Source organism: Talpa occidentalis, unplaced genomic scaffold, assembly GCF_014898055.3.
Source record: "Talpa occidentalis isolate TD23 unplaced genomic scaffold, MPIMG_talOcc4v2.1 talOcc4.17, whole genome shotgun sequence".
In the NCBI taxonomy this organism is placed as follows: domain Eukaryota; kingdom Metazoa; phylum Chordata; class Mammalia; order Eulipotyphla; family Talpidae; genus Talpa; species Talpa occidentalis.
The window spans coordinates 55,725,847-55,751,110 of record NW_023601754.1 but is presented as its reverse complement, the minus strand read 5'-3'; the positions used below and the strand labels follow the sequence as shown (position 1 = coordinate 55,751,110).

The window sequence follows — 25,264 nt, the reverse complement described above, 5'->3', positions numbered from 1 at the left end:
GATGTCAGGGAAGCGTTCCAGCTCAGGAAGCAGGATCACCCCACGTGTGGAGGCATCGGAGCACCTTCATCTCCCACCAGAGGGAGACGACATCACTTCCCCTGTAGGCGGTAAGGACACTTCCATCTATTTTGCACTTCTGAGATTCTGATTTCTTCAGGGGCTGTAAACAAGGAACAACCCAGTCATGTATTTTGGTATGATCCCCTGTCGGTGCTTTGCCTATGCCTTGCACGCTCCTACATGCTGCGCAGTGGACAGAGATAGCCCTGCCTTTCCCCAGCCACCGCACCATGCCAAGGCGTCAGCAGTGCGAGCAGCCTGGGAAAGTGCTGGGGGCAACGTGGGTGTAATTGCTTCTCTTCTTGTTTCTGATTGAGCTCATGTGAGTTGAAGACTTGCAGCCTCACTGTGTTCGGAGTCTTCAGAGTTGATTTGGGCCTTGGCAGATGCACAGCTACACCCGCCATCAAAGCGTGATCAACATGGTATCAGGTGTCCCCAAGGGGCTGGGGATGCCGGCACTGCGGCGGTCACAGTTATGTGATGGGTTTGGCGAGCTGACAGGGACTTTGCATCTGTTAGGCCTGCAGTGATAAATTCCTGCACGGCCTCACTTCAGTGGAGAAGAAGAGGTGATGGGTGAATGGGTGTGTTGGAAGCCTTGGGTCACAAGACTGTACCTTGAACATGTCCCCCCAGCAGCAGGTTTCGCCAGCCCTGGGATGTTGCTTCCTCCCACGTTTTTTCCAAGGTACACTTGAACGGAGCCAGCTTCCTGTTGTTTGGCGCATAGCACTGAACATGGTTGGGTCTCTTGAGTAAGAGTGGGAAAAATTCAGCCTCCTCTGAAGCAATCATACCAGAACCTGATGCTAGATGGATCATAGCACCCGGCTCCAGGAGATTTGGGGGCTATAGACTGGTCTAGGGGTTTTCGTCTTATGCCCCAGTGAACACAGTGCCCTGTATATATAGGAGGTGGTCAGTGCCCAACTGATGAACAATCAAGCACAGACGTAGGCGTGACAGAGGTGTGAAACTGACTCTGAGGACTGTGGGACATGTTGGTTGAATTAAAGTACTTTGAGGGGAGGGGTGGCCTTGGTTACCTCTCCAGAGCATCCTCCTGTCACTGGCCCAGCTCCCCATGCTCAGTCACAAGGAATCCTTGCATTTCCCTGTTGGTGTACGTCCTCTAGCCTCAGGGCCTTTGTAGCTGCTGTTCTTTCTGCTCAGAACACTCTCCTCCGTGTCTCATTATCTACTTAACTCCTACTGCCCATCAGGACTCAACTTCCTTAATGCCCCAAAACTGGGCCAAGGGAGCCCCTCCCCCAGCAAGGGTTGGTCGGCCTTACGCTGGGTGGGTGCCAAGGCCTGCCAGTGGGCTGCTCACGATAGGACACATAAACGCTTAATGGCGAATGAAGAGCAGACAGCCCGGGAGCTGCTTCCAGCCCTGACTCAGCAGAACTCACCCTCTTCCGCGTCCTTTTCTTCTGTAAACCCGGAGTGAGAGTGGGATCAGACCAGATCAGTGACTCAAGCTTTTGGGGTCATGGGGCCCTAAAACCCGAGGAAAGGTATGCATTGTGTCCCCAACAGCAAAACCTGCGCATTCATCCTATCAGCGCCCCGGCAGCTGCTGGGCTCCCAGGGTCAATGGAAACCCCTGGGCTGGGGAGCTGCCTTGGCGGGGAAGGGGACCCCAACTTCTGCAGCCGGAGAGGCAGGATCTCGGGTCCGGGGGTCCGGAGCGCGGGCCTCCCCGCAGGACCTGCCGGCGCCCCCACCCCCAGCCCCACCCCCGGGCGGCGCGCGGGCGCTCCCAGGCGGGGGGCTCGGGCTGGGGCGGCGGCCGGGGCGAACACCCCGCACTTTCCCGACGCCTGGAGCGCCCGGGGCGCGGGCACGACGGCCCCAGCCCGCTCTCCCGCCCGCTCGGGGCCGGGCCACCCGCCCAAGGTCGCGCGGCGGGTCCGGGCCGGCGGGCCGGGTCCCCGGCGCCCGGGGCCGCTAGGTGGGGTGGCAGCGCCGCGCCCGCACCCCGGGGCCCGGGGAGGGGAGCGGGGCCGCGGCGCGCACCCCGAGGGCCGGGCCCGGGCCCGGCGGGGTCTCCCGGCGGCGCCGCGGCCCGAGGCAATCTCGGCCCCGCTCTGGGCCGCGCCGGGGCCGGACCGCTCGACCGCGCGGAGGGGGCGCGCGAGGACCCGCCCCTCGGGGTTCGCGCCCGACCGCCGGGGACGCCTGCGGGGCGCCGCGGGGTGGGGCCGCCCGGCCCTGCAACTCGAGCCGCCGCCGCCGGTTAAAAATACCCCGGCCCGGCCCTGCCCGCCCCGGCCCTGCCCGCCCCGCGTGCCCTTCCCCGGCCGCGCGCCCCGGCCCTGCGGGACACGCCTCGGGCGGACCCGTCCCCTCGCGGGGGCCGCGCGCTGCGGGGGGCGGGCGGGAGGCGCCGGGAGTGCGAGAGATAGTGGGGAGCGCCGCGCTAAGGCGGGGCGCAGAGGAAGCGGTCCGCGAGCCGGAGGGGGCGGGGAGGCGGGGCGGGGGGCCCCGGGGGAGGGCGGGCGGGCGGAGGCTCTTCCTGGTCGGGCCCTGCCCTGCGCTGCCACCGCGAGGGACCGCAGCGCGCCCCGCGAGCGCGCCTCCCCAGGTAAGGAGCCGGGGCGCCGGGCTGCGGCTTCTCCCCCCTCGGGCCCCCCTCGGGCCCCGACTCCCCGGCCGAGGGCTCCCCCGGCGCGGCGCGCGGAGCGCCCGGGACGGGGCGGAGGCTCGGGCGGCGGCCAGCCCGGCCCCCCGCGCTGGTGTCTCCACCCGTCCCAGGGCCCGGGCTGAAGGGGAGGGGACGGGGCCCGGCTGCCCCCGACTTGCAGCCCGTCTCGGGGCCTGGACTGCCCGGGCAGTGAGATCCAGCCGCCCGGTGTTCTCAGGCCCCAGACAGGGGCGCGGCGGTGCACAGGAGCTGACAAGTTGGGGGACGGGGTCACGGCCAGACAAAGGGTGGAAGAGGCCTTCCCCGGGGTCCCTCACCTCGCCCACTTCCCCCGGGCTCCGCCCCGCCCCACCTTGCCTAAGGCTGACCCCAGGATTGCCCGCCCAGGACGGCGGGGTTCCGGGAAAGGAGAGACGGCAGCTTCGTGTGGGACTAGGAAGCTGGTGGCCGGCACACCTGGGAGCCGGGGAGCCCCTCCTCTGACTCTGGGAGCATAGGGAGGCACCCAGAGCCCTGAGTTCTGTGAGGGGAGCAGTGTGAGGACACCCCAGACTGGGGAGGGAGGGTGGGCAGGGGCGGCGTTAACCATTGGGAGCCCCATTTCTAGGCCACACGGGCTCGATCTGAGTAGGCGCATCCGTCTGCAGGATGGCAGAGGAGGTGATCACCCCCGTGTACTGCACCGGAGTGTCTGCTCAAGTGCAGAAGCAGCGGGCCAAGGAGCTGGGCCTGGGCCGCCACGAAAACGCCATCAAGTACCTGGGCCAGGATTATGATCAGTTGCGTGCTCAGTGCCTGCAGAGTGGGGCCCTATTCCGCGATGAGGCCTTCCCCCCAATAACCCAGAGCCTGGGCTTCAAGGAGCTGGGCCCCAACTCCTCTAAAACCTATGGCATCAAATGGAAACGTCCTACGGTGAGAGGGGCCACCGGGGTGGGACTAAGTTCCCCTCAGAACCCTCCGGGGTGGAGCGGGAATAGGGCCTGAGGTTCCTAGCTGGGGGTGGGATTTGGGTGGCTGGGTGCCAATTTCTGGAAGGCACAGCCCAAGGACAGGGCTCCGGGTCTCTTGCAGGAGCTGCTCTCAAACCCCCAGTTCATTGTGGATGGAGCCACCCGCACAGACATCTGCCAGGGAGCACTGGGTAGGCCTTCCCGGGTCCGGGTGTGTTTTCCGTAATGGTTCCCTATGCCCGTTCCTTCTGGCTCTGTCCCAGCCCCTCCCTCCTACAAGCCCAAGCAGGCTCTGGCTGTCGCTGCTGGGGCTGGTTTGCCCAGATTCCTGGGTCTTTTCTCTAGTCTGGGGCACCCCACCCAGGGAAGCCCGGGTTGTCCCCAGTCTGGGCAGTCGTGGGCACCGCCGGGGCAGGCTGGCAAAACCGGCCTGATCTGGGTCCCTCCTGCCGCAGGGGACTGTTGGCTCCTGGCCGCCATCGCCTCCCTCACCCTCAACGATACCCTCTTGCACCGAGTGGTTCCTCACGGTCAGAGCTTCCAGGATGGTTACGCTGGCATCTTCCATTTCCAGGTGAGGAGACTGGTACCCACCTGGGGGCAGAGGGTGGGCAAAGGGACAGAGGGGCAGCAGCAGGCACTGGAGGAGGGGGAACCCAGGGACCCAGGGACGCAGGACACAGTCTGAAGAGTGACTGGGCCACACCCTGCAGGAAGCAGCTCTCCCTTTACAGAATCCTTGACCTCTCCCTGCGGTCGTGTGTGAAACGGTTGGGCAGGTATCCGGCTGGCAGTGTTCCTGGGTGCTTGTGTGTGTCGGGGGGAAAGTGCTTGGGAGAGTGAAAGATCTTTCAGTTATATCCTCTGGGGCGAATTCTTTTCTTCCCCTGAGTCTCAGTTTCCTCATCTGAAAAATAAAGAATAATTCTACTGGAGGGGGTCGGGGGGCAAACAGAGTGGCAAGCGGGGCCACCTTCCCCCAAGGCATCACTCTCCCTGCCCACCCACCCGTATGTCACTCCGCTCTTGGCAGCCTCTTCTCTGACAGAGCCTTGCAGGAAAGACTTACACCAGCCTCTCCTGAGGTTGCTGGCGCACTGCACCCATTTTTCAAATCACACTGATGACTTCTCAACGGGCTGGTATTGGGAGAGACAGCCCAGCACTCTGGTTAAGACCCTCTGGCCCTGAGGCGCCAGCCCTGCCCCCCCCCCCCCCCCCCCCCCCCCCCCCCCCCCCCCTCCCCCCTTTTCCATCTAGTCAGGGGGCCGCTTATCCTACCACCTCCCAGCCTGCCAGGGAGGCTGGCCCTCAGGGGTGTGGCCTCGCCCCCTTCCCCCTCTCCCCCAATCTGCTCCTCTCAGTCCTCGGATTTGCTCGTTCAACACTCCCTCCACAACCCCGCTTTCCCTCGTTATTCTGCACACCCCACCTCCATTATTGCTGGGTTCATTCCGGCCCAGATGCCCGATTCCTGTCGCCCTGGGAAACCTGCTGCTCAGGGCCTATCTGAAGCAAACCCTGAAATCGGGGACCCCATCCATCTTGTGGTTGAAGGATTTGGATGCCACGTTTACTCCACACTCAGTTTTTTTTGTTTTTTGTTTTTTTAAAGATTTATTTATTTATTTATACAAGCACTGGGTACAGTCAGAAGCGCGGGAGGGCGAGAGAATTCACCAGAGCCAGAGCGGGGAGCAGAGCAGGCAGAAGGACCGAAGTACACTGCTGAGGGGAGCAGCGGGCGGCAGGAGAGGTCTGGGCGCCATGTGGGACCCTCCTCTGGTGGCCGGGGAGCAGCCGGGGATCGAACCGGCGCTGCAGAGGCTGCGGGCAGCTTCACAACCCAGCACTCAACCGCTGCGCCACTGGGGAGGCCCCACACTCAGTTTTCCTATGTATCCCCACATCACTCCCCCTCGGTACACACACCCCGACTTAGAATGGGGAGGGGTAGAAATGGGGACAGGGCCTAAGTGGGGGCTGGTTCTGGGGGGCCCCAGGCCCCTGGCATACCAGAAGAGGCACCTCGGTCAGCTTCAGAAATATCTGTAGTGCTGCCCTAAAAACTGTTCTGTCTTGCTCTTGTTTAGTTTTCCAGTGAGGAAGGCACTGCTGTTCCTTTAGTGGGTGGGGAAACTGAGGCCCAGGAGGACAGAGCGCTCAGGAGCTTGTATGTAGGTCACGTCATCATAGAACCAGGCGAGGAGTGCGGGGCACAGCTGAGGCTTGAGCCCAGACCTGGGGGACCCCAAGCGGGTACTCACTGTGCTCCCCTTCCCCAGCTGTGGCAGTTTGGGGAGTGGGTGGACGTGGTCGTGGACGACTTGCTGCCCACCAAGGACGGGAAGCTGGTGTTCGTGCACTCCGCCCAGGGCAACGAGTTCTGGAGCGCCCTGCTGGAGAAGGCCTACGCCAAGTGAGTGGGGTCTGGCCTGCGCGCTGCCCTGGGGCTGCGGGGCCTGCTGGTGCTGGGCACTGACTAGCGCCTCCTGCAGGGTGAATGGAAGCTACGAGGCCCTGTCGGGGGGCAGCACCTCGGAGGGCTTTGAGGACTTCACAGGCGGGGTCACCGAGTGGTATGAGCTGCGCAAGGCGCCCAGCGACCTCTACCAAATCATCCTCAAGGCCCTGGAGCGAGGCTCCCTGCTGGGCTGCTCCATCGATGTGAGTGCGCCCAGATCTGCACCCTGAAACTCATCATCCGGTGGGCCCCGCTCCCCACCCAACCCGGACTCACCTCATCCCGGACTTGGGTCCAGACCTCCTTGCTCACCCCGCGCCGGCTCTGAATCCTCATCCAGCCTCATCCATGGCTTCAGTGCCTCCCTCCTCTCCCCCGGCGTCACCCAGTCTTTGAAAGCTCTGGCCTGAGAGCTTGTTTTCCCACCTTCCACCATTTCTACCTCACTGCTGCCATCCGTGTCCATCCAGTGTCTGGGTCACCAGCTCAGACCTCAGTGCTCCCCTAGTCCCTGCTCTCACTCCATTCACTCCCGAGACGCCTCCCCAAACCACCCTCATCCTCACTCTCAGACTCCACCTCCAGCGCCACTGCAGTCCTCGGCCTCTTCCCAGTCCCAGCTGACTCCAGCCCGTCCACATCCCTCTTCTCTGCTCACTGTGTCCCTCCACTTGAGGCCCTCTGTGTGCCTGTGGCTGGGGGTGCTGTGCACTGCTGTACATGCGTGCATACACATGTTCATGGGTCTGGCCAGCTCTGACCAAACGTGAGGTGCCCAGGCCCCCCCACCAGTGGTAGCATTGGTGGAGTACCCCTATGGCCCCCCTTCTAAGGGCAGCATTTCTGCATGGGGGTGGTAGACTCAGTGGGGTCAGGGTCCATGCCACATGGGGGGCTGTCCAGACCCAAGAGAGCTGGGGCTCCTGATAGGGTGGGAGGTTGACAGGGTCCCTGGGAACCTGGTCCTCGACCACAGCAGGGTCTTCCTGCAGATCTCCAGTGTGCTGGACATGGAGGCCGTCACCTTCAAGAAGCTGGTGAAGGGCCATGCCTACTCCTTGACTGGGGCCAAGCAGGTACCACCCACGTGGGGACCTTCCCTGCTGAGTGACTTCTGCTCCCTTCCTGTCCTTGCATCTCTGGCCTGTGGCCAGGGCAGTGGGAGGGGCTGTCTCTTCCTTAACCTCCTGCAGCACCTCACCTGTCTCTGGGGACTCCCCTGAGCTGTTTATCTTGTCCTGCCCTGGTTTCCTGAAGGCTGTGTGTGCAGCTACCTCTCTAGGCAGTACTTTCCAGACAGGCTTCCCCTGACTGGATTTTCCTCGAAAGGCTCAGTGAGGGGGTAATGGCGGGAAGGGGTTTCAGTTCCTGCCAGAGCAAGTGCTAATGGGAGCTCCGGGCAACAGGTGAACTACCAGGGCCAGATGGTGAGCCTGATCCGGATGCGGAACCCCTGGGGTGAAGTGGAGTGGACGGGAGCCTGGAGTGATGGGTGAGGGCCAGTGGACCCTGGCCGGGGGGCCTGTTCAGTGCCGCTGGCATTTCTGCATGGGACTCCGCCGCCCTGGGCAGGACTGAGCAGAGGGGCTCACCTCATGTTCCTGGGTCTGGGGGACCACCCTGACAAAGCTCCAGCCTTGGGGCCCCTGCGCCTAGCCTTGACCAGCCTCGGCGTGGCTGACTCAGTCCCTTATACCTCAACCCCAGTGACTGGGATCATGGGCCTTGACATCAATTCTGACCCTGGCAAGGGGAGGCCGGGCTGGGCCAGGCAGGGCAGGGCAGTGCCCAGCAGCCCTTGGTAGCAAACACCCTTCCCCTGTAGCTCCATGGAGTGGAACAAGGTGGACCCTTATGAACGGGAGCAGCTCCGGATCAAGATGGAGGACGGAGAGTTCTGGTGAGCAGCTGCCTCCTTCTCTGGCCCTCCTTGGGCACCTTGCACCCCAGCTCCCCACCCCCATAAACCTAGCCCGTGGAGCACCCCTCCGTGTCCCCTGGGGTCCACGACTCACCCCCACACCTTGACCCCCCAGGATGTCGTTCCGAGACTTCATGCGCGAGTTCACGCGGCTGGAGATCTGCAACCTGACCCCCGACGCGCTCAAGAGCCGCAGCGTCCGCAGCTGGAACACCACGCTGTACGAGGGCACCTGGCGGCGGGGCAGCACCGCGGGGGGCTGCCGGAACTACCCAGGTGACCGCCGCGGGCGTTGGGGTGGGGCTGGGCCTGCTGCCTCCTGGCTGAGGCCTGTCTCCTGCCCTCTGAGAGGGGGGTGGTCCTGCCGACCCTCGCAGGCGCCGCTTGGAGGGGCACGCTGTGGACTGTCCCCAGCCCCGCCTGCTGCAGCCTGGGGGCTGAGCCCAGGGTGCTCACTAGGGGCGATGCCGTTACCGTCCAGCACCTCTTGCCGTCCCTACTCACCCCTCACCTTCCCTCCTGCCCGCTGTGCTCCTCCTCAGCTTCCTTGGCCTCCTAGAGCCACATGGGTGACTCGGTTCTTCTTGATCCTCAATTCTTGCCCTCCTGGTGCCATCACTCTGCCTCCCTCAGCCTTGCAGAGTCCAGTCTGCGGAACCCGCCTTCTCTCCCCTGCCTTCGCTCCTCACCAGGCCAGACGCACCCTTCCAGGCCTGGCTCTGCCCAGCCGGACCCTCTCCACTGGCCCCGAACCACTGCATGTGCGGGGAGGGAGATCCCGCAGCTGGGGCGTGTTTTCCTGCTCAGTTCTCAGCCCCAAACCTCAGGCCACCCCTTGACACAGCCCCCACGACCCCGCTGCTGGTGAGCGCTGCTCTGCGCTTCCCCCGGCTGCCCTCCGCGGCTCATCTGCGGACCTGGGGACCTGGACCTGGGGACCTGGCCGTGCGCCTCATTGACAGGCGCCCTGGCGCGTGGACGCCCCTCGCGTCCCCACCTAGACCCCAGCCTGCTTGGACCCGTGCGGGCTTCGCTGCTTTTCCGACTGCGATGGGGGCAGGATTGCCCCTGGGCCTGGGCACACCCCGCTCTTCCTCGCTCCCCTTTTTCCTCACCTTCACCCCTCCCCTCACACCGCTGTGTCTTTATGGAGAACCCCCGTTTTGAAAGAAAGCGACCCTCTTTCGGCGTGGACCCCCACTCGTTTCTCTGCCCCCCTTCCAAGCAGCATCTCCCAGGAATTGCTGCCTTCCTGACTCCTGGCTTCCCCTTGTCACCCACCCCAGGCCAGCTTGCGCCCCCCTGGAGGCCTCTCCTCCTCTAGGGGCCCTCGGTGTGGACTCTGCCACACCCGCCACTGCCTCTCATCTCAGGCTTCTCAGCGCGGTTCACCGCCCTCTGCTGCTTGTTTGCTTTTTGGAATATTTTTATTGACTTAACAAATGATAATTTCAGGGCCACATCTTCCCTCTGCATTGTATGAGCCTGTCCTCACCGCCCCCACGGAGGTTCTAGTGCCCTTCCCTGTCAGGCTGGGGCCCTTCCCTCGCACCTCCCTGCCCCTCTAGTAATCACTGTAATTTTCTTAGAATCTAAGTGTTATTTTTTTATTTATTAGTTCCATTTGGTTTGGTTATTCATATTCCATATATGAGAGATTTTTTTTTCCAACTTTCTGACTTATTTCATTTGGCATAATCACCTCCAGTTCTACCATGTTGTTGCAAAATTCATCTTTTTTATAGCTGAGTAGTATTCCACTGAGTATATGTACCGTAACTTCTTCATCCAGCCCTCCATCAGCGGGCATTTAGGTTGATTGCGTGTCTTAGCTGTTGTGACTAATGCTTCTAGGACTGTAAATCTTCTCAAGTTAGTGTTTTCATATTCTATGGATAAATACTTAGAAGAGCTATTGCTGGCTTCTATAGTTTTTCCTTTTTTAGAATTGGAAGGAATCGCCACACGCTTTCCACAGGACCCCCCATCTCTTTCAAAGAATTCTTCTCTCTTGTGGGGAGCCAATTTCTCATGGGGAGCCGATTTCAGTTTTTCTGCAAGGAGATAACCACATACAGCGCCCTTGAGACATCCCCTTGCCGTGCGGTGCCTGCTCTGTCATTTCCTCCCCATGGGTGTCTGGGCCGCAGTTCTGTCCCCTGGTCTGTCTCTCTGCCAACAGCACATTGATTTAATTGCTATAGATTTCTAAGTCCTGCTCTTAGACAGAGTGACTTCCTTCCTCAAGAGTCTGTTAGCTCCTCTTGCTCTGTTTTTCCATATGAATTTTAGAATCAGTTTCCAAGTTCTGTGGAAAGCCATTATAAGATTTTAATTTGTAATATACTTTGCAATTTGGGGAGAATTGCCATCTTCACAATTTTGAGTCTTATCTTTATTTTGGCCCTTAATAGCTTTCAATAAAATGTTATATTTTCATCATAAAGAGCTTACCCATCTTTTGAGATTTATTCGTAGATCCATTCTCATCGTGTTGCTATTGTAAATAGCATCACTTTTATTTATTTATTTATTTATTTTTAATTAATTTATTTATGCATACAAGAGCTAGGATACAGGCCAGAGATGCAGGGGGTGAGAGGATTCACCAGAGACAGAGTGGGGAGCAGAACAGGCAGATTTACCGACGTACAGCTGAGGGGAGCAGCAGGCAAGTCAGGAGAGGTCTGCTGTGCCATGTGGTAGCTCCCTGGCTGGCAGGGGATGGAACTCGTGCTGCAGTGGCTGTGGATAGCTTCTTTGGTTGTGTCTTAACCCCTTGCGCCGCCAAGGAGGTCCCAATAGCATCACTTTTATACTACATCTCTCAAGTAATAGCTGCTGACGCTGGTGGTTGAGCTTTTAAGTTATTTATATTTGTTAAACTGCGATCAGTTTCAGTGATTTATCTGTATATTCTGTATGTTGGCAGTTGACAATTTGAAAAGACAATGTAGCATCTGTAAATAATGACCCATTTGTTTCCTTTAAGATGTATTTATTTATGTATACAAGTACTGGGGTATAGGCCAGAGGTGTGGGGGATGAGAGGATTCACCAGAGACAGAATGGGGGGCAGAACAGATTTGCTGAAATACACTGCTGAGGGAAGCCGCCGGCGAGACAGGAGAGGTCTGCTGCGCCATGTGGGTCAGCTCCCTGGCCGGGGATGGAACTTGTGCTGCAGTGGCTGCAGATAGCTTAATAGGTTGTGCCTTAACCCCTTGCACCACCAGGGAGGCCCCTGTTTTCTGATTCTTATAACTTTTGTAACATTTTCTTACTTAATATGCTGTTCTGATTGTAGAGTATGTAATGGGAGTGACGGTGGTTTTAACCCTCTCTTGTTTTTGATATTTATATTTATGTATTTATGCCTATAAGATCTAGGGCGTAGGCCAGAGGTATGGGGGATCAGAGATTCACCAGAGATAGAGTGGGGAGCAAAACAGGCAGATGTACTGAAATACACTGCTGAGGGAAGCAGCAGGTGCGACAGGAGAGGTCTGCTGCACCATGTGGGTCAGCTCCCTGGCCAGGGATCGAACTCATGTCGCAGTGGCTGGTGACAGCTTGATAGCTATTTCTGTGCCACCAGGTAGACCCAGTTTTAACCCTCTCTTAAAGAAAAGCTTTCACTAGTGAATGTCTATTGTAGGTTTCATCACTAAGACTTTTCTACTATTGGGTATTTTTTATGGGTGACTTTTATCAAATTCATGCAGTTTAGTGTCATTTGATACTTTTAATTGTATTTGTTATCGCTTTTTTCATTATCTGTTAAAATGGCATATTACACTGATCCCTTTTCTCATGAAATCAACTTTACATACCTGAGCTAAAATCCACAGTTGTGATGTAACTTTTTTATACAGTAATTTTACATGCAAGTTCATGAGTGAGATCTCTGCCTGTCATTTTCCATTGACATACTGACTGTGTCTGGTTTTGATATTGGTGCCATGTCTGGCTTGCATAGTAGCTTGGGAAGTGTTTTCTCTTTTCTCTTTTTCTAGAAGAGTTTGCATAAATGGACATGATTGGTCACGTGCATGTTTGGTAGAACTGGTCTGTAAAGCTGCCCGACTTGTTCTTTTCTTCGTGTGAAGATTAACTATTGATATTGAATGTGTTTAATGGTGATAGGGTTATTCAGGGCCTCTGTTTGTTCCTGAGCCTGTTTTTGATAAGCTGTGTTTTCTAGGATTTTTTTTGCCTATCATTTGTTTTCAAAATTATTAGCATAAATTTGTCCTTAATGTATTCTAATGACTCATTTGTAAGATAGTCCACCTTTTAGTCACATTGCACTGCCTCTTCGATCTTATCCTGGGAGAGATGCGTCAGTATTCATCTTGATGGAGAAGTGACTCTGTAGCTGCTTTTTGTTTGTTTGTTTTTTCATTATGATACTTTATTTTTTATATCAATTTATTTTATTTTTTTACATCACTGTTCATTTTTAAACAATATTTGCTTCCCCCCACCCCCTCAGGTGTAGTCCCCACAGAGTTTCCTTCCCCAAGGCACCCGTGCACCATCACCTCAGTCCCTGGGCTCCTCCCTCCCGCCCTCTGGTTTCTCTCCCACTTCCTCCCCTGCAGGATGTCTCTGGTTTATAATTGTGCGGTTTTGCTTTGTTGTGTTTTGTACTGTTATTATTTTTCACACTGATGTCTTATTTGGTTCCCCTGTATTCCTGCTATAAGTGAAACCATCCGATATTTTTCTTTTTCCTTCTGGCTTATTTCACTGAGCATCATTCCTTCTAGCTCCATCCACATTGCTGCGAATGGCATGAGTTTATCTTTTTTGATTGCTGAATAATATTCCATTGTGTATATATGCCACATCTTCTTGATCCAGTCATCTATTTTCCAGGTTTTGCCTATTGTAAATAGTGCTGCAATAACATAGGTGTGCAGTGTGGCTGCTTTGTATAGTGTTTTGTTATATTAATATCTTTGCTTTTCTATTAATTATCTTTTATTCTGCATTCTTTGGATTTATTTTTAGATCTTATTTTATGCCTTCTTAGATTAGATGTTATTTTATTAATTTTGGTGGGGGTTTTGTATGTAAGCACTTAAGGCAATATATGTCCCTCAAAGTGTATGTTAATTGAGTTACACAATTCTGAAACATAATGTTTTTAAGAATTGTGATGTAATCCACACACCACAAAATTTGCATTTCAATGTGTAAAACTTAGTGGTTTTTAGCTTATTGACAATGTGGTAAAATATTATCATTATTCAATTCCAGGACATTGTCACTACTTCAAAGTAACCCTGTCAGCCATTAGTAGTCACCCCCTAGCCTCTTCCCTTTCTCAGCCCCGGCAACCTCTACTATCATTTATGTCTCTATAGATTTGCCTGTGCTGGACATATCAAATTAACAGAATCACACAACATGTGGCCTGGCTTCCTCTCCTCAGCTTTTTCAGAATTCACCCCTCTGTAGATGTACTACATTATGCTTATTAATTAGCTGATAGATTGTTTCTCGCTTGGGATCATTGTGACTGATGCTGCTGTGAATATTCCTGTGTGTGTGTGTGTGTGTGTGTGTGTTTCTATCAGAATATACTCTGGGCTCTAGAAGTAGGATTGAAATTGTTGGGTTATATGTTAGCTCCATATTAAATTTTTGAGGACCAGCCAACTGCCTTCTAAAGCACAGTACCATCTAATCTTCCCATTTGTGATGTAGAAGATCCCAGTTCCTCTGTTTCCTCCTCAACATTGGTGGTTTTTGCCCATCTTTGTTTGTAGCCATCTTAATGGGTGTCAAGTGGCATCTCATTGAAATTTTGATTTGCATTTCCCTAGTAACTAATATGTTGAGTATTTTTTTACTGTATTTATTGGCCAATTGTACATTTTTGGAGGAAGTGTCTATTCAAATAGTTCATTTTTAGATCGGGTTGTCTTTTTAGGATTACGCTGTAAGTGTTCTTTACATATTCTCGATATGATCTTTGTGGGATAGATGGTTTGTATCTATTTTCTTCCATTCTGCAGATTGTCTTCATTTTCTTGAGTGCCCTTTGAAGTATGGAAGTCTTTCTTTTGTTCTTCTTGCTTTCAGTGTCATATTTAATAATCTATTACCAGTCCAAATTCATGAACATTTATCTCTCTGTTTTCTTGTGTGATTATAGTTTTAGTTCTTGAATTTAGGTCATTGGTTCATTTTGAGTTAATTCTGATATGTATGAGGGAGGTGTCCAATTTAAATTTTTTTTACATCTGGAAATTCAGGTGTCCCAGCATCATCTGTCAAAAAAATAATTCTTTTCCCATTGGGTGGTCTTGGCACCCGTGTCAAAAATCCATGTATGGGTTGTGTTGATTTTGGACTATCAATTCTATTCTTCCAGTCTGTAGGTCTAGTCTTATTCCAGTAACACACTGTTTTGAGTATTGTAACTTTTGGAAACAATTTTGAACAGGAGACATATTTCCTGATTTCCAAACTTACTTATAACATTAAAAAAAAATCTTTAGGGCCTCCCCGGTGTCGCAGAAGTTGAGCGCTGGGCTGCCTGCAGCCTCTGCAGCGCCGGTTCGATCCCCGGCCGCCGGCGAGGGTTCCACATGGCACGCAGACCTCTCTTGCCCCCCACTGCTCCCCTCAGCAGTATACTTCGGTCCTTCTGCCTGTTCTGCTCCCTGCTCTGGCTCTCACCTTCCCGTGCTTCTGACTGTACCCAGTGCTTGTATAAGAAAAAAAAAAAAAAACTTTAGCCAACTGAACAAGAAAAAAAGACCAAAGACTCGAATTACTAAACTCAGAAATTAAACTGAGAGAGCATTACAACCACTAACAGAAACCAAAGGATTTTAAGAAAATACTATGAACATTTGTATGCCAACAAATGAGATAACCTAGATCAATACACAATTCTTAGAAATAAGCATACTAAAATTGACTCAAGGAAGAAAATCTGAATAGACCTATACAAGTAAAAGACTGAATTAATTCAAAACCCTTCCAGGTATAACCTCTTCATATTACTTTATTATTCACTTCTCATTTAATTTTCTTGTGGTCAGAATATATGATCATAGCTTTGAAATGAACAGAAACTGACACTGGAAATCCACATGGTGAATTTCCATGTGTTCTGGGAAAAAAATGTCTCAAACATATGTCATTTGCTGTATACCACACACCACTCTAAATACTTTATTTTATTTATTTTATTTTTTTAAAGATTTATGTATTTATACAAGAACTGGGGTACAGGGTACAGATGTGCGGGAGGGTGAGAGGATTCACCAGAGACAGAGAGGGGAACAGAACAGGCAGACTGACGAAATACACTGCTAAGGGGAGTAGCGGGCAAGACAGAAGAGATCTGCTGTGCCATATGTGGGTCATCTCCCTGGCCAGGGGGCCAGGGATCGAACTCAGGCTATAGCAGTGAAATCACTGAGACTGAACCCCTAGGCCACCAGGGGGTCCACCAAAATTGTATTCTTTGATTGGAAAGCTTAATGCATTTATACTCTCACAGTGATTACTGATATATTTACATTTGTTTCAGCATACTTATTGTGCATTTTCTGTGTATATTTCCTGTTATGCTTTGTTTTGGATTGAGGTGTTGTTTTTTTTCCCTTTTCTCTCTACTGGTTTTTCCCTCTGAGTTTGGAAGACATAAAAGCTCACTTACATTCTAAAGTTGGGCCTCTCTGGTGGCGCAGGCAGTTGAGTACAGTGTTGTGAAGCTGTCCGCAGCCTCTGCAGTGCCGGTTCGATCCCGGCTGGCTGGGAAGATACTCACATGGCGCGGCAGACCCTCCTGTCTTGCCCGCTGCTCCCCTCAGCAGTGTATTTTGTCAGTCTGCCTGTTGTGTTCCCCACTCTGTCTCTGGTGAATCCTCTCACCCTCCCGCACATCTGGCCTGTACTCCGGTTTTTGTATGCATGAATAAATAAATCTTGGGGGAAAAAATAAATTCTAAAGTTAGTTGATCAGTATCTTTACCCTCCACCTGAACAATGCAAAGACCTTGTAATATTTAACTTTGATCACCCCTCCCTTTAATATACTATTTTTAATTAGTATTTTAATTCTAAATAATTTTCTTACTGCCATAAGTTAAATATCATTATTTGCTAGCGCTCACATTTATTTGGAATACCCACATAATAATGGTATTTTTGCTCACTATTCTCAAGCTTTCATCTGAGATCATTTTCATTTGCCTGAGATACATCCTTTTATGTATTTTTTAGTGCGGGTGTTTTGGTGACACATTTTCTCAGTATTTGTGTAAATGCCTTTATACTGTGTTCACTCCTGGCCAGCTCCTGGATATAGAATTCTAGATTGACATTACTCTCCTCCCACTGAAGATTCTATTAGTGTTTATTCTGCTTCTGTTGTTGCTGTTCAAGTCAAGAATTTGTCTGTGCGTTGACACTCTAAAATGATTTGTCTTTTCTGTCATCTATGATTGGATTTCTTTGGCATACTACAATTCCATCAGGATATGTTCAGGTTTTTGCCAAGAGGGTTGTTCAGGTGAATCATCAAACTACCAGAAAAGCAAGTCCCTCCATCAGACCCCATTGTCTTCTCTCCTCTTCTAAGCCACGCCACCTGGCAGCTCCAGCCACCTCCTCCTTTTAAAATCCTGATGCAGGGCCTCCCCGGTGGCACAGCGGTTGAGCGCTCGGTTGCGAAGCTGCCCGCAGCCTCTGCAGCGCCGGTTCGACCCCTGGCTGCTCTCCGGTCACCGGAGGAGGGTCCCACATGGCGCGCAGACCTCTCCTGCCGCCCGCTGCTCCCCTCAGCAGTGTACCCCAGTCCTTCTGCCTGCTCTGCTCCCCGCTCTGGCTCTGGTGAATTCTCTCACCCTCCTGCGCTTCTGACTGTACCCAGTGCTTGTATAAACAAAACAAGCAAGCAAATAAAATAAATAAATAAATAAAACATGACTCTATAAAATAAAAATAATAAATAATAAATAAATAAATAAAATCCTGATGCATCCGCATCCTGCAGACCAGTCAGAAGGTTCTTTCCTCTGTGGTTAACCCACAGGCTTTACAGACCCGGCACCCCAACCTCTGCCACGGATCCTCCTGCTTACTGGGCCCCAGCCTCATTCCATGGGCTGTCCCCCGCCATGTGCTGTCCCCCCGATGTGCGGGGCTCTGGGTTCTCCCTCTACTTGGCTCCTTCTTCCACTTTGGGTGTCAACTCAAATATCACCTCAAAGACAGTGCCCTGACCACCTCTCGCCCCAGTGTTCTTGCAGTTGTTCTGGTATTAACCCGACCTGCTCATCGCTCTGGAATGTTAGCCCGTGAGGGCGGGACCGGGTGTGTCTGTCCCTTGGAGTCATATTTGCTAAATGAATGAATGAATGAATGAGTGGACATGGGGGAGGGGAAAGCTTGGGGTCCGGTCAGCTCTGCCCCTAGTCTGATGCCCGTCTCCCCGCCTCCTGCAGCCACCTTCTGGGTGAACCCGCAGTTCAAGATCCGGCTGGAGGAGGTGGATGATGAGAGCGATGACTATGGGGGCCGCGAGTCCGGCTGCAGCTTCGTGCTCGCCCTTATGCAGAAGCACCGCCGGCGCGAGCGCCGTTTCGGCCGCGACATGGAGACCATCGGCTTCGCGGTCTATGAGGTGAGTGGCGGGGGGAGGTGAGTGGGTGGAGGTGAGCGGGCGGGCGGGGCGGAGGTGAGTGGGGGGGGCAGAGGTGAGCTGGCGGACCTATGCAGATAGCCCCGGCGTCCCCACCCACCGCGGGCCATCTCCGCTTAGGGGCGCGAGAGGACGCCGCCGGGTCGCAGGTGTGAGACCTAAAATTCACCCTAAGATGTTCCGGGGGAGAGGGAAAGGTGTGGGATTTGCCCATCCTGAGCACGGAAAGGCCGCTCCGGGAAGAGGCAGCTGGTTTAGCTGGCACCAAGGTGGTTTGTCTTGTTGAAACTTTCTACAGCTTGATGTTTTATTTATTTATTTATTTATTTATTTATTTATTTATTTATTTATTTATTTATTTATTTATTTATTTATTTATACAAGCACTGGGTACAGTCAGAAGCACAGGAGGGTGAGAGGATTCACCAGAGCAAGAGAGGGGAACAGAACAGGCAGACTGAAGAAAGACACTGCTGAGGGGAGCAGCAGGCGAGACAGGAGAGGTCTGTCGGGCCATGTAGGACCCTCACCAGTGGCTGGGGATTGAACTGGCGCTGCAGAGGCTGCAGACAGCTTCGCAGCCCAGCGCTCAACCGCTGCGCCACCAGGGGAGGCCCAGCTTGATGTTTTAGTTGTTATCTATTGGCTTATTTGTAACCTACTTTGGAAATTGTTCATTTTTTTTTCATTTTTGCATAGAATATCTGGGGTGTAGGGGTGCAGGGGGTGAGAGGATTCGCCAGAGACAGAGGGGGGAAACAAAACAGGCTCAACTTCATTAATCAGTGGGCTGCCAGCTGCCCTGGCGCAGTGAGCTCCCTGTCTGGTGTGTGCGCAGAGGTCATTGCTGCCGCCTTCACTTACTGTGTTCAACACAGGGACAGAAAGTTCTGGACTTTCCTGGCAGCCCCAGGCGTGCCCCATGCCCTGAATCCTAGACAGCAAATTGTTGTGGACACTCTAGTTAACTGTCCCCCTGGGCTGTCCTGAGGGCTGAGACCCAGGGCATTCCAGGGATGAAGGGGAACCTGGCTCCCCCCCACTCCCCACACTCTAGGATCTTGGGGACCCCCCTGGCATGTGAGGACAGTTTTGGGTCACCACTGACCCCAAGTCCAGGGTCTGGCCTCCTAGTTTCTGCATCCCACCATCCTCATCTTGAGAACTCGGGACCCTGCTCAGCACACACCTCATCCCCGCTCCTGCAGCAGCACCCCTCTGACAACCCCTCCTCTCTTACAGGTCCCTCCAGAGGTAGGTGTGGCACCTGACTCATCTGGATTTACAAGCCCCGGAACACATGTGGCCTGACGGTGCCCAGAGGGGAGCAGGGCGGCCACCACCCACACCTGCAGGGCTAGGGAGTCACCAGGGTTTAGCTGCTCACGGGACTCCCCGCCCACCATTCAGCGGGAGAGCAAACTGCTCCTCTGAGGGTCAGAGCAGGTGATAAGTGAGGGGCTGGATTTGAACCTTGGTTCCGCGGGGAAGCACCAGGCTCTTGCTGTCTGCGCCGGGGAAGCACTGGCTGGGCATTGAGGAGGGGCAGGGGCCGGGGAATCAGCCAGGGGCTGGGTGGTGGACAGGAGCAAGTGGCTGTGGGAGCGCCCCCTAGGGCGGCCTGGGTGTTACCTGAGGTACCCAATGGACTCTGACGGCGAGGAAGCTCCTGGTCACACTAAGGAGAATGTGATTTCAGTGGGGCCGGAGCATCTCCTCTCCTCCACCCCGTGCTGAGGCTCGTCACCCCAGTTCACAGATGGGGAAACCCAAACCGAATGATTTGTAGAGTGACTGCCCCGACCTGCTCGCCAGGAGCCTGGGGCCTGGTCTGAGGGTGCTCCTGAGCGAAGGCTCCTCCTGTCCTCCAGCTGGTGGGCCGACCGGCCGTGCACCTCAAGCGTGACTTCTTCCTGGCCAACTCGTCGCGGGCGCGCTCCGAGCAGTTCATCAACCTGCGGGAGGTCAGCACCCGCTTCCGCCTGCCCCCCGGGGAGTACGTGGTGGTCCCCTCCACCTTCGAGCCCAACAAGGAGGGCGACTTCGTGCTGCGCTTCTTCTCGGAGAAGAAGGCCGGGACCCAGTGAGTCGAGGGCTCTCCCCACCCCCAACCTTGCCCTGCCCTCCCTCGCAGCCCCTGCCCCTCTCACTGACCCTCTCCACCCCCACCCCTGCAGGGAGCTGGATGACCAGATCCAGGCCAACCTGCCAGATGAGGTGTGTGCCCTGCCCCTGCCAGGTGCCTGTCCCCTCCCTGCATGGTGCCTGTCCCTGGACTCTGGCTGGCCCGGCAGAGCCCTCCTGGCTGGAGCCATAAGTGTAACACTCATCCTTTGCCCAGCACTCTACAGTTTGCAAAGGACTTCTGGCGATAACGGTGCAGTCTCGTTCTCTGTCCCGTCCTGCTGGACTCTTTATCTGTGTCATACCGTTTCCTCCACAACCGCCCTGTGGGGGTGTCCCATCTCCCCTCTCAACGAAGCCTCAGTTGAGAGGTTCAGGAAGTGGGCCAGGGTCAGGCAGGGGCCCAGGTCTCACCTTTCAGCACTGAGCCAAACCGCACCCTCCTTCAGCCCCGCGTCCGCGGCCTGGGGTAGAGTGGGGTGGAGGTTCCCTTTTGACGATGAGAAACGAAGAAAGGTGGCTCCACCCCCCACCCCTGGGGCACCCTCCCTGCAGGGTGGGAGGGGCGGAGGCGCCCTAACCTGCCCCTCCCCCTGCATCCAGCGCGTGCTCTCAGAGGAGGAGATTGATGACAACTTCAAGACCCTCTTCAGACAACTGGCAGGGGAGGTAGGTCGCGGTGCAGCCGGCGGCAGGGTGTGCTGGGGCACCGAGGGGCCCTTCCCCAGCGTGGGCCCTCCATCTCCCTCTTCCCCAGGACCTGGAGATCAGCGTCAAGGAGCTGCAAACCATCCTGAACAGGATCATCAGCAAACGTGGGCATCCCCGCGGGCTGCTTTCCACCCCTGCCCGCCCCATTCCCTTCAAACTCCAGAACCCAGCTTTGCGCTCACACTGAGCCCACCCCCCCACACTGATGTCCCGGGAGGGCCGCCTTCCCGAGTCCTGCCCACCCCCTTCTCCTCCAAACACCTCGCTAGCCTTGCGGGGCCATCCCCCTTGCTCGCGCTCAGTGCCCAGCGTGATGGGCAGCGTGGCCCTGCTGCCCTGGCTGGGCCGACCCACAGCACCAGCGCCAAGACGCAGGCTCCCCTCCCTGCCAAAGGCACCCTGCAGCCCCAGCTCCGAGTGCGTCCCCTCCTCCATGTGCAGCTGAAGGCAGCACCCCCAGCTTTCCCTGTGCCCCCACCCCGCCTCGGCAGCACCCAGCGTCCCCTGCACCTCCTGCCGCTTCCTGCCTCCGCCCTCTGCCCCCTGCCCTCTGCCTTCCGGCCACGCTGCTCCATCGTCCCAGATCCCCTCTCCTCAGCCTCCTGCCCCCAGCCAGCCCACCGCTGCCGGCGCACCCTCGCCCCTTGTTTCCGCTGCATCTCCTTTCCTGGGGCGAGCACAGCACCCCGTTCACTTCCCTCGGGTCCAGTCGCGGTGTTGGCTGCGGAGACTCCAGCTTGAGCGCTCAAGCGTTGGGCTGTTTCTTCCCGATGATACGAACACTGCACGCCCCCGCGCCGCTCGAGCTGACACGCGGGGTGGGCAGGGACTGCCTCTCCACCGCCACCCGCCCCTGCCCGGTGCCCACCCCCCAGCACAGGGCTGTGGCTGGAGCTGCGGCTTTTCTTGCAGACAAGGACCTGCGCACCAGCGGCTTCAGCACGGAGTCCTGCCGCAGCATGGTCAACCTCATGGACGTATCCTTCTGCCGTGCACCCCTCGGCATGGGGTGGGGTGCAGAGAGGGCGCGCGACCTGGCCTGGGAACAGCCCAGAGAAGCCATGAAGCTCTGCTCAGGGACGGACTGGCATCCACTCAGTGCCTGCCTCGGTGGGGAGAGTGAGGCACATGAGAGGTGGAGCAGAGCCCAGTGACCCCCAGACTGGCGATTCCCCTCACCCCTGCCCGCCCCGTTCAGAGAAGCTGGCTCCTGCCCCCCTGCCCCTCCAGCTGCTCTTGGCGCGGGACTCCCAGCTCCCCTTCATTCACCCTCACCCCTGCCCTGTTTAAGCTGCGGAGTTTCCTTAATGGTCGCCCAGCGCGATGGCAACGGGAAGCTGGGCCTGGTGGAGTTCAACATCCTGTGGAACCGCATCCGCAATTACCTGGTAGGTGGGCGCTGCTGGCAGCCCAGCCTCCTCCGGGGTCCCGTGGGCCTGTACCGTGGGCTCTCAGGCCAGCGGTGTGGACCAGCCCCCCCCCATCTACCCGTCACCTATTCTGGCCACCAACCCACCTTTTCCGCTTCTCCCTAACCCCCTCAACAACCCTCCCCCTGGGGGCACAGGGAGGGCTGGATACCCCTCTCTAGCCCTTACGCTCTGCACCTCCCAGGCCATCTTCAGGCAGTTTGACCTGGACAAGTCGGGCAGCATGAGTGCCTACGAGATGCGGATGGCCATCGAGGCCGCAGGTGAGGCTGAAGGCTGCCAGTGACCACTCCCCACCCCCCACCCTGGTCCCTGGGCTGATGAGGGCCGTGGGGGGGATGGGGTGACAGCCACATTGCATTTCCCCAGTGGTTCCTGAGCTAAGTGATTTCTCAGCTTTTTCCTTTGTCCTTCCTGCCACCTAGCAAGGACAGGGCCTATCCCTGTGTGGCTCAGAGGGAAAGTGAGTGGTTTCAGGTCACACAGCCAGGGAGGGGCACAGCCAGACTCCACAGCCTTACGAGGGAGGGCTGGGCTCACCCCCACAGTCCTACGTCACAGTAGAACCAGTGTTCACAACAAATGGCACTGGACCCCACTGCTGCTCCCACTTCCCTGGACAGTCGGGGCCTGCAGGCCCGGTGGGCCCTGCCCTTGCTGGCCCAGTCCTGCCCCCCAAGTGGCTGACCCTCCCAGGAGTCTGCAGGGCCTGAGCCACAGGCCCACCCCGTCCCCTGGGCCGGGCCGCACCTCCCCAGTCCTCACTTACTCCCTGGCCAGGCTTCAAGCTCAACAAGAAGCTGTATGAGCTCATCATCACACGCTATTCGGAGCCTGACCTGGCCGTGGACTTTGACAACTTCGTGTGCTGCCTTGTGCGGCTGGAGACCATGTTCCGTGAGTGTCCCCTCTCCCTGCAGCTGTGCCTGCGCCGCGTCCCTCGTCAGCCACCCACATCCCTGGGCCACGTCCAGAGACTGGGGATGGGCGCCTCTGCCTGGCACGGAAGACTGAGGGCCAGGACCCAGGGATGGAGGGTGGGCGCTCTCAGTCAGCAGGGGTGCCACCTCCAGGCTGCTGTGGCTTGGGGTGCTGTGGGAAGGAAGGGGGAGGTGGTAGGTAGTGGGCCAGCGCCGGCCATGTGTGCACACCCCACAGCTCTCCCATCATGGGGTCCTTTTTAACACACAGGGTTTTTCAAAGCTCTGGACACAGATCTGGATGGAGTGGTGACCTTTGACTTGTTTAAGGTAGGAACTGCCCTGGGCAGGGGCAGGAGCTTTCTGAGCCTCCTGGGGGATCCACTCCAGATGGCCGGGCCGCCTGAACCCTGGCAGGACTGGTGGGGATGGCAGGGTCCTGGGAAGGGAGGGCAGCGGGTCAAGGTGCTCCCAGAACAAGAAGGTCCCTCTCCCACCTGTTCTAAGGGGGCAAGGACGGGCTTGGGGTTCTGTTGCCCCTGCTGATCCCTCTCTCCACTTGGCAGTGGTTACAGCTGACCATGTTTGCATGAGGGAGCTCGGTCCCCCCGGCTGTCTCCTGGCCCTCTCCTCGTCTGCCACGCCATGCCTTTGCCCAGCCACAGCAGGCCACGCCAGCTGCAAGTGCCTTCCTCCGAGTGGGAGGCAGCCTCGTCCTCCTGTCCCCTCCCCTCCCTGCTGCCACAGTCATCAGCTCTGGACAGAGATGGACTCAGAGGGACTAAGTCCATGGGCTCAGATGGACTCCCTGGCCCAGCCATTACCATGCTGGGGAGGCAGCTTTTGCCTGTTCTTGCCTCAGGATGGGGCTCCCGATAGAGCTGAGAGCCCCGGGCACTGGCATCTCGATGTGTCACCTGTCCTCACTCCAGCGGCCACTCTCCTGGCCTCACCTGCTGACTGTCAACCATAACCACTAGCTCTGCAGCGTCTACCACCTGGATGTGCCGAGCCCCCTCTCCTATGCCCTCCCAGGTTCCAAACGCCTGCCCCTTCTCTTGCGGAAGCCAGTGCCCGTCTGCCCACGGCCTGCCTCCCCATCTTGCCCGGCTGCCGACCAAGAAGCAGGGCCAGGGCCAGGCCTTCCCTCTTGTCCACTTCCTTCCTTTTTTATATTGGTGATATTAAAAGGGACTCTTCAGGGACTGGTGCACCAGTTATGGGGGTGCAAGAAGCACCTGGTTGTGGCATTCAGAGAAACCCCAAATAATAAAGGGAAAGACCACACTTCTGTTTCTGGTGTGTGCTTCTCCCCAAACCTGCTGCCCCGGTAGACACCAGCAGCTCAGCCTCCCCTGCCCGCCAACCCCCTCCGTCCTCATCACCCTGGGGCGATGTGCTGGGAAGTGGCTCTGGGAGGTCAGGGACAATGGGCTCTGGGCCCGGCTGCAGGGACTGGACTGCGCTGCTGAGGCCACGTGGCCCTGCCACCCCTGCACCCCGCCTTGCGGCCCAGAGGCGTGACCTCTGGCTTCTTGCACACTCCCACTGAAACCCAAACCTCTACTTACACAAACCAGACCCCCCAGGAAGTTCCCCACAGCAGAGTCTCCTCAGGTCCCCGGGGTGGGGGTGGGGGGCTGTTCTGTGACCCACACACCTGCAGCTTATGTAAGTGTCTCCAGCCCTGGAGCCGGCCTTTTCTTACCAGAGATAGGACTGAGGGGAGGGGAGGGGAGAGAGGACATGATGGGGGAGGGGAGCCCAAACTGAGGCAGCACCTTCAGAGCAAAGATTGCAGAAGCCCAGGTGGGGGTGTGGGTGGGGGTGCTAGGGGAGCCCCTAGTGCAACTGTCTGGACGCTGCCTGCCATGCGGTCTGGGTCGGGCCGTGCTGGGCCTGCATTTGCCTTCAGGAGGCAGGGCCTGCTGGGCCTGGGGGTCGGCGGGGGTGGGGGGAACATAGTAATAGGAGCAACCTCACATCAGGGAGCTGGACCCTTTTGTGCGGCTGGGGCGGGTGGGTGAGTGTGGGGACTTCAGCCTTCTTTGTGTTGGGTTTTGTTGGACAAGAGGTCGGCATGGACCTGAATATAAATGGTCTGGGGACCCCACCACCCCCGACTCTGAGGCCGAGCGCTGGGGCAGAGGGGCAGGGGAGAGCCGCCTTCCTCCTAGGTGGGCATTTTTAAAGGACTTTTTCCGGGTGTCTCCTGAGAAGTCTGTTATTTGCGGGGGGAGTAGGGGCAAGCAGCCGTCATCACCAGCACCCCCTCATCTATCTGTCCTCACATCATTTTAGGCTCCAGACTAGATTTAGGGCCTGGTGCTGGGGACGGCGGCCCGCGCGCTGGGC

General features: G+C 56.2%; 1 protein-coding gene across 3 annotated transcripts; it reads left to right on the top strand.

The window, feature by feature from the left end:
* The first annotated feature begins 1,386 nt into the window (after positions 1 to 1,386).
* CAPN1 (calpain 1) lies at positions 1,387 to 24,215 on the top strand. Of its 3 annotated transcripts, none has more exons than XM_037517592.2 (22): positions 1,387 to 1,586; positions 3,364 to 3,631; positions 3,791 to 3,860; positions 4,125 to 4,243; positions 5,955 to 6,088; positions 6,168 to 6,336; positions 7,126 to 7,209; positions 7,540 to 7,625; positions 7,959 to 8,033; positions 8,170 to 8,330; positions 17,528 to 17,706; positions 18,967 to 18,978; positions 19,596 to 19,807; positions 19,902 to 19,941; positions 20,452 to 20,517; positions 20,606 to 20,663; positions 21,472 to 21,536; positions 21,879 to 21,947; positions 22,174 to 22,252; positions 22,770 to 22,886; positions 23,181 to 23,239; positions 23,476 to 24,215. In XM_037517592.2, the coding sequence occupies exons 2-22, from the start codon at positions 3,365 to 3,367 to the stop codon at positions 23,500 to 23,502; spliced, it is 2,148 nt and encodes a 715-aa protein (XP_037373489.1). In that variant the 5' UTR covers positions 1,387 to 1,586; position 3,364; the 3' UTR covers positions 23,503 to 24,215. The 3 variants fall into 3 exon arrangements, with proteins under 3 accessions (XP_037373489.1, XP_037373490.1, XP_037373491.1); XM_037517593.2 differs by lacking the exon at positions 1,387 to 1,586 and adding an exon at positions 2,594 to 2,656; XM_037517594.2 differs by lacking the exon at positions 1,387 to 1,586 and adding an exon at positions 3,104 to 3,252.
* Positions 24,216 to 25,264: the final 1,049 nt, after the last annotated feature.